This window comes from Lupinus angustifolius, unplaced genomic scaffold (assembly GCF_001865875.1).
Source record: "Lupinus angustifolius cultivar Tanjil unplaced genomic scaffold, LupAngTanjil_v1.0 Scaffold_168_30, whole genome shotgun sequence".
Taxonomy (NCBI): Eukaryota; Viridiplantae; Streptophyta; class Magnoliopsida; order Fabales; family Fabaceae; genus Lupinus; species Lupinus angustifolius.
In genome coordinates, this window is record NW_017726290.1 from 2,481 (window position 1) to 14,653 (window position 12,173).

Here is a 12,173-nt window from a genome sequence, read left to right on the forward strand (position 1 = left end):
ATCAGAACGATAAAAAAGTCAAAGATTCAATTGTTGGAAGTGACACTTTGGGAGAGACAGTCACACACTCAAAAAGAGATTAGTTCTTCACCAAAATGTGAGAGAATATTCTTAGTAGTACAAAAAAACATGTATAATAATATATTTGCTTTAACATATTACCCTAAATATGCCTTTGAAAACAAAGGTTGACAAAGATAAATATAGGTTGAGTCATATGTCTCCATCAAAATCAACTTGACTTATTATGTTATGAAACCTGAGTAGAACATCAAACCAAAAGATGTCTTGTATCAGGTTTAATTAGATTAAACGATTAAACCATTCAGTCGGACCGGGTGATTACATATATAATTAATAATTTTTATCAATAAATATATAATTATTTATAAAGTAATATTTTATAAAATTAATAATTATGTATAATTATATTAATATAACATCTCTCAATATTTTTATGGACCGAAGTAAAATAAAATATTAGAGTAGTGTTCTATTTTTGTAAATTTAAGTAAATCATCTGGTTTATTTCCCGGGTTATTCCAGTTTAACCGGGTTTAACACAATCAGAATGGAATTTCCCAGTTCAAAGCAGTCTAACTCTCATTTGGTTAAGACTACAAACCAGAGTCGTTTTTAAATCCAGTCAGTGGTTAAACCAGTCAAACCACCTAATACGGTCTAATTCTCACAACACTATTTCTCATATACATAGATAACTAATAATTTTGGAGTATAATTTGATTCAAGTTCACACATGAATACAATACCCTCTATTAAAACAAGCCATATATAGTTGGTTTTCGAATTTCAAATTTAAATCTTGATCAGCTTGTGACCTAATGACTTTCTCATGTTATCATTTTTTCACTTGAATAAGTGAATGACACTTGCTCTCAATAAATAAATGTAAAAAGTAATTTGGAAACAACACAACTTAGGAAATGCATTGGTACAAATGGGACTTTGGTAGAAGACAATGGACCCTCTACACCTTCATATAGACCAAAGTAAATTATCGATGCTCTTACATATCATCAGAATTATGTTAAATAAATTTAAGTGAATGTAATATTTAGTTTGTATTATGTAGTTAATAAAATGAGTTGAGGGAACTGTCATTTTCTCCTAAATATTAGGAAGGTAGTTACTTTGTAATGGGTATTTGAATTGTGAACCTTGAATGAATCAATAAACTATTAATCAGAAAAATTCTAATCTTCCCTCTCTTTCTTAGGAGTCTTATTCCTTCTCAAATTAGAATAAATATTAATACCACCAAGGTGCTTTCATCAGTGACACCATGAATACATGTTCACAATATTTGCAACAACTCTAGGAATCAATTGCAACCCTCACTAGTGCATTCCATGAATTCACAACTCACAAAGATATTTGCCATGAATCCTATTTACAAAACTTCCAGAATTTACAACTTAAACCATAATCCTCTTCTCCTCCCCCATCACCAACCATTGTCAATACAATTAAACCCCCTAAAATTACCCTCCAACCCTTTGATAGATCTAATTCTATGGAATCGATCTTCCAAGTCAACCAATATTTCGATCATTATTGCATCACTCCTCCAAGCCGTCTCACCAGAATTTCTTGCTATATGAATGAAGATGCACTTGGTTGGTACCAAAGGATGTATAAAAACCATTTGATTACAACTTGGGAGGAATTTGTGTGTTCTTTAGAGCTTAGATTTGGTCCATCTGCATATGAAAATCAATAAGCATTATTCAAGTTGCAAAAAACCACACTAGTTTATGCAGATCAACATGATTTTGAGTGTTTGTGTAATTGTGTCATTGGCTTGCTTCCTCATTCAAAATTGAATTGCTTTATTTCTGGTTTGCGCCTTGACATACAAAATGAATTAGCCATTTTGCATCCTCATTCTCTTTCTGAAGGCATTGGTTTGGCAAAATTGGTGGAAACCAAATTATCAGCCTCCCGTACAACCTTAGCCTATGCTCCTCGCCCAAATCAATTTTGAACCATACCACATATCCTCCCTGCACCACAACCACAACCTCGCATATCATTACCAAATGCAATTCAACCACCACTGGTCTTAACCGCACCGCCTTCCCACACCAAAATTACAAAACCAAATCGTTTACTGAACCAAACTAAGATGGATGATCATAGAGCCAAATGATTATGTTTCGATTGAGATGAGAAATACCATGGTGGCCACCATTGCAAGAATATACAATTTTTGTTGTTGCTTACTCATGAAGAATCACCAGAACCTATTGTTGAATCCTCTACTGATGATCTCTTCTGTTTTACTAATACACCACCCCATCTACCATCTCCATTCCTCATCAATTCTGACACTTCATAGACCAAGCCAAAAACTGAACAATTTCATCTCTCCTTACAAGCAGTTTCTGGATAGCCATCACCAAGGACCCTCAGGTTTTATGCTCGCATCCAAGGGCATTTTGTTTCAGTATTGGTTGACATAGGGAGTTCACATAACATCATTCAACCTAAAGTGGTTGACTTCTTGCAATTATCTATTCAACCACTGCCTTCTTTTTCTGTTACGGTAGGCAATGATGAGCATTTATATTGTGTTAGCATATATAAATGTTCCACACACAGTTGTAGAATATACTTTCGAAGTATCGCTCTATCTTCTACCTATACAAGGGGTTGACATAGTTCTTGGTGTACACTGGTTACAAATATTGAGACCATTTGTATGAGACTATACAATTCCTTTTATGTGCTTTTACTACAATGGAGAACTCATTGCACTTACTAGTATGGTTTCCTCATCATTGTCTCTAACCACTTTTCCCCAATTAAATCCTATGATACACATTGATTCTATTGCTACCCTACACGCCATTACCATGCTCCATACTGGACCTAAAACACATGAATCCCCTCTACCATTAAATTCTTCTTTGGCTTCCATTGATTTCCCCAATATTAATATATTTCATCTTGATCTTGCCCATTTACTCCACCATTACTCTCACATTTTTTCCATTCCCCATGGTTTTCCCCCAAACCGATCCCATGACCACCATATTCACTAACAAATAGACTCCAGTCCTATTAACATTAAAACTTACCGTTATCTTCATTTTCAAAAGGAAGCCATGACTTCAATGATTGTTGAAATGCTCAAAGAATGCATCATTCGTCCAAGTACCAACCCATATTCTTCTTTCGTTCTTTTGGTCAATAAAAAGGATGGGTCATGATGATTTTGTGTGGATTATCGAGCACTTAATGCTATCACTATTATGGATCATTTTCCTATTCCAACCATTGATGAGTTGTTAGATGAACTAAAGGGTGCACAATTCTTTTCAAAGATTGATTTACGGTCAGGTTATCATCAAATTCGGTTGGCACAAGAAGACATTCCAAAACTGGTTTTTGGATCTTTGATGGGCATTATGAGTTTTTGGTGATACCTTTTGGTCTTACTAATGCTCCTTCAACTTTTCAGGCTGCCATGAATGACTTAGTGAGACCATTCATACGCAAATATGCATTAGTTTTCTTTAATGATATTCTTATTTATAGTCCTTCCTGGTCTACCCATTTACTTCACTTAGAACAAGTTTTACACTTGCTACTTGAAAATAAATTCTATGTCAAACTCTCTAAGTGTAATTTTGGAGTTACTTCAATGGATTATATAAGACATATTATTTCAAGCAGGGCGAGCAAGCAGATTGTACGAAGGTGAAGGACATTTTGGCATGGCCTATTCCTAAATCTCTCATGAACCTACATGCATTCCTTGGGCTAACAGGTTTTTATAGAAGATTTGTACAACATTATGTCACTATTGCTAGCCCATTGACCGTTACTTAAAGCTCTAACACTAATTTGGACTTTTGAAGCATAGGCAACATTCACCCAACTTAAAAATGCTATGACTAATTTAACAGTTTTAACATTACCTGAATTTTCCATTCCTTTTGAGGTTACTGCTGATGCATCTGGTATGACAATCAGAGCTTATCATGTTTGTGGATGAAGTTTCCAATTTTTATGTATATAAAATTTTCAATTATACAAATTTTTGGATGAAATTGTATTTTATAAATATCTCAAAGAAATGTGAGTCACACTCTTTAATATGAACATAACAATTAATTTTCATTTCTGTAAGACAAAAAATTTATAAATTGTTACATTAACTTTCTTTAGTCAACACTACTAAAAATTCTAATGGTTATTGTATATAATAATAATAATCCTTATTATTATATTGTCTTTTAACTTTAATATTATGCACAATATTATTCGTGTAAATTTAAACATGTATCATTTTAAGTTTTTCTCACCTTGAGTTTGCATGATTGATTTGTTCAAAAAAGATATATGTATCAACAATATAATAGTTTATTACATTATTGCTACATCTTTCATATTTGATCATTATTGAATTTTTAAATATAGGTAATATATGTGGATAATTAATCATGTAGTGATTGTATGTAAATCATGATTGTAATATTTGTACACTGTTAGTAAAAATATTTATACATATGTAATACATCATCTACAATTCGTTTAGATTGCCTTGTTGAAGAGTTAATAATGATTAAATATGAACGGTAGATGATACAATAACACTGTACAAAAGTCATACACCTCCTGTACATACATTTTTTCACATAAATCTTTAAGAAAATGTATGCACTTATTATGTATGAGTTTTATACTTAGTCACACTATCATGAACATTTAAATTAATCATCATTGACTTTTAAAAAAATGTAATCCAAATAAATGATAAATAATATAATAACTTTGTATAAATCTTTACATTAAAAATATATATAAATTACATTCCATATTAACCCTAAAGTCCTAAACCTTATTACTCGGATTAACCATTTGTCTTTGATGTTGTCTTATTTCCTATTTTGAGCTAACCACATACTGTCTCATAAATAAAAGAAAATTTTAATAAGTAAAAAATAATATCCTTATTGGTTCAAGATAATGTATATGACACCGTTTAAACCAATGATATCTCTTTATTACACTCATAACATAAAAGTTTACTTTTAAGCATATGGTAGGTCCGACCCGGTTCAGAACAGTTTTACAGACCAAACCGGGTTCAGTAAATTAGGGTTTCGGGTACTTTTAAAAAGGGAAGAAACAAACCAAAAAAGTTCTCGATAACCTATAGCCGCAAGAGCAAAAATCAGAGTAAAGCGAAAGCTCCAGAGCTATGGTTCACGTTTCTTATTTTCGCAAATGTAAGTATCTCACAGATCTACACAATTTTGTTCTAATCCTAATCCTAATCTTATAATGTTTTATTCCTGCGAAGTTTTCAACACATGAAATCAAATCATTTCACACAATGTTTAAGCGGTGCTTAATTTGTTTTTTTGTTTATTTTAATGAAAAGATGGGAAAACATTCAAGAAACCTCGCCGTCCGTACGAAAAGGAACGGTTAGATGCAGAGTTGAAGCTGGTCGGAGAGTACGGGCTCCGGTGCAAGAGGGAGTTGTGGAGGGTACAGTACGCCCTCAGTAGAATCCGTAACAATGCTAGGAACCTTTTGACCCTTGATGAGAAGAATCCACGTAGGATTTTCGAGGGTGAAGCTCTTTTGAGGAGAATGTTCCGTTACGGGCTTCTTGATGAGACACAGAATAAGCTTGATTATGTGTTGGCTCTTACTGTCGAGAATTTCCTCGAGCGTCGCCTTCAAACACTTGTTTTTAAGTCTGGCATGGCTAAGTCTATTCATCATGCTAGGGTGCTCATCAGACAGAGGCATATAAGGTTTATGTTTTTCAAATTTGATAGATTTTTAATCTGATTATGTGTTGTGCGCTTGATTTGAGTATGTTTTACATTTTTGTTTAATGTGTAGCAACAAACAACCTAGGTAGCACGGTTGTAACATGGATACCACTATAGGGGATATTACATGATTATGGTACTTGATATAGACTAATGTGTCACTGCGAACATACTTAAGAGTATAATACTATAACATCAATATGGTGCCTAAGATTGATATTATTTATCAATTTGGTCCCTGAGATTACAAAAAACATGAATCTGGTCCCGAATTTCCACACAGTCAGTCAATTTAGTCCCTAGCAAGAAACTATTAAAAATATTTCTACCCGGACCAAGTTGACATTTTTGCAATCTGAAGAACTAAATTGATCAATGGCGTTAATATTAGGGACTAAACTGATGTTTTACCTTTGAATAAATTATTGTAGGCCAAATTGATGTTTTTGCAATCTCAAGGACTAAATTGATCAATGGCGTCAATATTAGAGACTAAAATGATGTTTTACCTTTTAATAAATTATTGTAGCACTTAAGTTGATTGTGAATTTGTGATTTCAAGCTTTATATGGAAACTACCTTTCTAGCACATTCTGTTGGAATCTGTTTTTATGCCATTACACCTATCTAACTGTGCTGTGTTTGATACTATCTTAGTGAGCGACATAGACCATAAAATTCTCTAGGGAGAAAATGTGAGTTACCGTGTTGTTGTTACCCTTTGTGATCTTTTAGTCAAAATTCATTAGCTACTTTCTTTTCTTCATCAGCCCGTCTATGATTTTGAACAATTGTTCCTACTTTCATGGCTTGCAAATCTGTAGCAACTGTTAAAAAAAATTCTGCTATGAATTTTATGTTGTTCAAGATGAAGTTCCAGTTCCATTTAGTGTCTTCCATCTTCCATATTTGCATTTTGGAGAAAACATAAGAGGGCTTTCATTTTCTTTGTCCTAATGATATATTGTTTTGGATTGAGTTGTTTTTTATGTCATTTTTGGGTTGGCAGGGTTGGTAGGCAGGTGGTGAACATTCCATCTTTCTTGGTGAGGATTGATTCACAGAAGCATATTGACTTTTCACTTACAAGCCCCCTTGGTGGTGGACGTCCTGGACGAGTGAAGAGAAGGAACCAAAAGGCTGCTGCTAAGAAGGCTTCTGGTGGAGATGGAGATGAGGAGGATGAGGATTAAACTATCGATGTCTTTGGTTAGTGCCTCAGTTGGTCCTTTTGACCCATGAAATTTCACCTTAAATGGCTGTTCAAAGTGCAAATCATCTGATTTGCTTTTCGATCTTGTGCCATCTTGTTTTTGTTCCTAGTTTTTCATTATTAAGTTGATACTTTTTTTCCATTCTTGGTTCTTGTTTGAGAAGATATTTTGCTTGAGATATTTTGTTTTGAACCTAAGATGTTTTGCTTGAGATATGTTTATTGAACATAAGATATTTTGCTTGAGATATGTTGTTTTGAACCTTGTTTAACCATGGAAGCAAATGGGTTTTCCCTTTAATGCTTCAATTCCATGGCTTCCCAAAGCTCTTCCTGTAGCTCGAAGATTAATGTTTCAAGTAATATTTAAGGCTAAATTTTATCATTGGTGATTATTTTCCAACTGTTAATGTTTGATCCTTAGGAACATACTCCATGGCTGTATTTTGGATAACCTGGGCTTAGAGTTTAATACAATCAACAAAGTTTCATTCAACTGTATTTGAAAAAATTGATCCAACAAGACAATCAATTGTATGGTCAAATCATTGTGTTCCATATTTTGCAGGTTATAGTGATTTGTGTACTTCATCTTATGTGTTGAGAGAATGCTCGATAGAAATAAACAATACAAACAGATAATCTTTGTAAATTCAACTAAATCATGTCCTTTTAAGTTCCTTCGAGTTTTGAAAAATTCTTCATCCAAAACAGGACCTAAGGAAATCTAGAGAATATGAATATACAAAATGACAGTTTACAATCTACAGTAGGTAAAACTTGAACCTGAATCTTCATCTATATCGTCTTGTTTTTATAAGTATACCTACGAGATATAAAACAAGTTCTTGGTCTCTCTTAAACATTTTTCTGATCAATCATAAATGATAGTATATGGGATGATACGATGTGTTCTCCTCTCCCCATAAGTCAATGGACGGAATTTTGGTAGATTAAGCAAAATGCTTTTCTTACAACATATACATCTTAAAAAATAGACAAGTATTTAAGGTTAGCACAACATCCCGTGTAACAATTCATGTTTGCAATCAGTTGCAAACTTCTAAATACAAATCAGAATCTACATTGAAACAATATTAAGCTATCATTTTTATTTCAGACCTCAAAAAATAACTAAATCTCCATGCCTTTGTTAGGTCAGATTCCTCAAATAAAAATTACCCATCCTCCTCCCCTTAGAAGCATCAGAAGGGTACAGAATTATGGAATGAACCACCAAGTAGAAAAACTGCCACCTCTATGGACTCCAAACAAGAATACCGTTGAGTTGCTGAAGATTTATTGGGATGTGCAAAAACATATATGGCGCCTTGGAGTGATTCACAACTCTTCCTCATTCTTTGTTCTAAAATCAATATAGATATTAAGCCTTTACCCGTCTAAGCTCAAACCATATCTCATAATGATTGAAAAGCAGACTATTATGTGTCTTATTTGCAATATATTCAAGCCCCAAGCTCATAAGCCTCTTTGTGCATTCCTCTCTTCCCAACTGTGAACAAAACTTTATATTATGCGATACGAAGATTCGTCCATCGTAAGGTTTTAATTCCGATGCCAATCTTTCCAGTCCAGTCCACACGAGTTTATTAGGCATATGAAGAAATAAAGCACTAGCATAAATCAAATCATACATTATGCCAGAACCAAACTTATTGAAATCCATGTCATCCCCCTTAACTATCAAAGGTTGTTTGTTTAAGAGGCCTTAGGCAGGAAGCTCATACCTAAGTGCAGCCATTAAAGAGAGCTCATCCCTTTCAACACAGTGAAAGTGTTCAGGATTTAAATAGCGAATGAAATGCAAACCAACCCGAAGAGTGCCACAACCTATCTCCAGGACCTGTGAGTCAGGTCTGAGTTGAGCGGATCGAGCAAGAAATTCAAACACATCTCTTCCACCTGCCCAAGGCTCACCATAATTGCTATGGTGCTCCTCAACTAGGAGTTCCCTAGGGCACGGTAATCCTTTATTTGGAATTTTATGGAGAGAAAAAGATAGATATAGGGACAATGAATGAGAGTTCTCATGTGAAAAAGACATCATAATGCAAGAGTAGAACATTCAATAGTTAATTCATTACGATAAAAGTGCGCTTCAAGCTAACAAAAAGAAGAAAAACAAATAAAGCTGAGTTTGAACTATGTTTGATATAGTGTTTGAGTTTGAAAATGTCTGCACTTATTAGCAACCACACAGATCAATACTGCAATGATTATAAAGAAGGGGACTCTAAACAGGGACATCTCAACATTTGATGGTTTTGTCCTCACTCAACTTGGAAATTCTACTACACATGTAGACATTTGCAATTTTCATAGTAATATACTTGTATTTGTATACCCCCTACCCCCAATACCTAGACATTTACACTTGTATATCAGCTTTCCCCACACTACCTAAGGGTATGATTTGTGAAGGTTTTGAATATGATGTTTAAATCAACATTTTCACAGAAAGATAGACATCAATTAAACAAACTTCAGTTTCAAGCATAAACAACTATTGGAGACACAAAAAAGAAGAAGATAGAATGATAAGGTGCAGGAGAGGGAACAACTAAACCACGTGGCAACTCGTGGTAGGTTAGGGAATAAGTTCCCAAGGCAGTGTTGTAACTACTGAAGCTTTTGGGGAGAAGAATAGTATAAATATGAGTAGTGGAGGTTATTGTAGTTAGTTTTGGAAATATCTTGTAGTGAGGTGAATTGATTCGGGGAATCAATTATGGTTCTTCATTCATTGTAATCTTCTCCAATTCTTGCATTCAATAAAAGAGGTATTAGTATTCGGAACTCAATTGATTTCGAATTGATTTGCTTACGAATGTTCATTCTTTCTTGTGTATTATGTACTGGTGTTGTCACTGGTATCAGAGCACCGATTCTAGTGCCCTGAAAACCGCTGCGATTTTGCTGTTGATTCATGAAGATGCGAAGCATGTCATGATCCAGAGAAGAGTGGGAACAAGAACGTGAAGAGAGGCAAATGAGGTTGGAATTCGCAAAAGCTTTGATCAAGAAACACGAAGAACAAATGGCTGAGATGATGGCGAAACTGGAACGTTGCCGCTTCGTCGACGAAACTGCTCACAGTGACGACACCGGTAGTGTGCCTTACGGCGGCAGAGCTGACTGCAGAGGGGATGAACTCTATGGCGATGAAGGCCAATTCCGGCGCGGAGGAGTTAATCGCGGATGAGATGAGTTCCGTGGAGATAAAAGCCAATTTCGGCGGGAAAAATGGAGAAAATTGGAAATTCCGATCTTTTCCAGCGACGATGCGTTTGGTTAGACTCATTGGTTGGAAAGATACTTCCAAGTGAAGGAGCTTTCGGAAAGTGAGAAAATGCAGGCCACTGTTACGACACTTGAAGGGAAGGCTTTGAGTTGGTACCATTGGTGGGAGAAGTGCAACCTGAGGCCGAGTTGGGAATGATTCAAAATCACGGTGGTCTGAAGATTTCAACCATCTATGATTCAGAATCCGTTTGAGCAGTTACTGTCCCTGAAGCAAACCAGTTCCGTGGAAGAGTTTGTGGAGGAATTTGAGAAGTACGTTGGAGCTTTGAGAACTATTGATCAAGAGTTTGCTAGAGGCATATTTTTGAACGGATTGAAAGAGGAGCTTCAGGCTGAGGTAAAATTGTTTGAATTACATTCCTTGTCGTAAATTATACAAAAGGTGCTATTGATTGAGCAAAAGAATGTAATATTGAGTAAGAAGGGTTCGTATGGTTATGCAAGCCGAAGTGGAGGTAGTCAGCAAAGTAACCCTTACTCTAGAACTGTAACCGTGGAATCAAAAACAGTGTGGGATGTAAAGCATGACAGTTTTGGGGAAGTAACACGGTCATAAATTTCGGTCTGAAAACAGTTAGTGAAGGTATACGACCACTAGGAGGTGAATTCAAGCATTTAACCAATGCTGAGGTTAGAGACAGGCGTGACAAGAGGCTATGTTTTAGATGCGATGAGCCTTATACTAGAGACCACCGATGCAAAAATAGGCAATTCCAAAAGCTTATTATGGAGGAAGAGGAAGAGGGAGTAGGGGAAGAGGCCGTGAACCCGATCCAAGATTTGCGGTTATCCTTGTGTTCCATGTCCGACTTCACTACCACCCGATCTTGGAAGGTGGAAGAGGTATTGATGGGAAGAGCTGTTGTTGTTCTCATTGATTGTGGGCTTATCATAACTTCATAGCCAATGAGATGGTGAGAGAGTTGTGTCTGGCGGTATAAGATACTCCTTCTTACATGGTGGAGGTAGAAGACGACTATAAAGTGAGGTGTAAAGGGAAATGTGCACAATTGTCCTTCCAGATACAAGATTTGGAGGTGGTATTATTGCAGGTACTCCAAGCTGAGGGCGAAGGGTTACTCATGCAATGTAAATCATCGAGTTAGAAGGGGGAAGTGGTTGAGAGCAATTCAGTCAGAGTGTTGCAATTTCTCAAGGACTTTGAGGAGTTATCCACCGACCATATGGGCCTTCCGCCTGTCAGAAGGCATGATCATGCAATACATTTGATTGAGGGGGCCGCTGTACCTAATATTAGGCCCTACAAGTATCCGCACTACCAGAAGACAGAGATAGAGGGTTTGGTACGTGAAATGTTGGGATTGGGGGTTATCCAACATATCATCAGTTCTTATTCCAGTCCCATGATTTTAGTGAAGAAGAAGGATGGCGGGTGGAGGTTCTGTGTGGATTATCGAGCCCTAAATAAGGTAACTATACCCAACAAGTTCCCAATCTCTATTATTGAGGAATTGTTGGATGAGATCAGAGGGGCCACCATATTGACCAAACTAGATTCGAAGTCAGGGTATCATCAGATTCAGATGAGAAGCAAAGATATAGTAAAGATTGCTTTCCGAACCCATGAAGGCTATTATGAAATTGTTGTGATGCCTTTTGGACTCACGAATGCTCCTTCAACCTTCCAGGCGTTCATGAATGAGGTATTATAGCCATACTTGCGAAAATTTGCTTTAGTCTTCTTCGATGACATATTAGTTTACAGTCGGGATGAAGAGTCTCATGAGAGGCATTTGAGGGAGGTTTTGATAGCATTACGCGCAAATTCGTTGAAAGTTAACAAGAAGAAGTGTAGTTTT

At 35.8% G+C, this 12,173-nt stretch overlaps 1 protein-coding gene, 1 long non-coding RNA gene and 1 pseudogene across 2 annotated transcripts; 1 reads left to right on the plus strand and 2 right to left on the minus strand.

Annotated features, from left to right (window-relative positions):
- Positions 1–5,132: 5,132 nt before the first annotated feature.
- On the plus strand, positions 5,133–7,257 carry LOC109340418 (40S ribosomal protein S9-2-like). The gene is made up of 3 exons (XM_019578108.1): positions 5,133–5,258; positions 5,414–5,795; positions 6,826–7,257. The coding sequence occupies exons 1-3, from the start codon at positions 5,231–5,233 to the stop codon at positions 7,007–7,009; spliced, it is 594 nt and encodes a 197-aa protein (XP_019433653.1). The 5' UTR covers positions 5,133–5,230; the 3' UTR covers positions 7,010–7,257.
- On the minus strand, positions 7,026–7,350 carry LOC109340419. Its single transcript, XR_002106792.1, has 2 exons — positions 7,258–7,350; positions 7,026–7,223 (listed from the first exon to the last, which is right to left on the minus strand). It is a non-coding gene; the product is annotated as an uncharacterized LOC109340419 (long non-coding RNA).
- Positions 7,351–8,139: 789 nt separating this feature from the next.
- LOC109340416 lies at positions 8,140–9,094 on the minus strand (annotated as a pseudogene).
- Positions 9,095–12,173: the final 3,079 nt, after the last annotated feature.

Coding starts and splice junctions, on each gene's coding strand:
- LOC109340418 (XM_019578108.1), top strand. CDS start 5,231: ATGGTTCACGTTTCTTATTTTCGCAAAT. Junction 5,259..5,413: donor CGTTTCTTATTTTCGCAAAT/GTAAGTATCTCA, acceptor TTTAATGAAAAG/ATGGGAAAACATTCAAGAAA. Junction 5,796..6,825: donor ATCAGACAGAGGCATATAAG/GTTTATGTTTTT, acceptor TTGGGTTGGCAG/GGTTGGTAGGCAGGTGGTGA.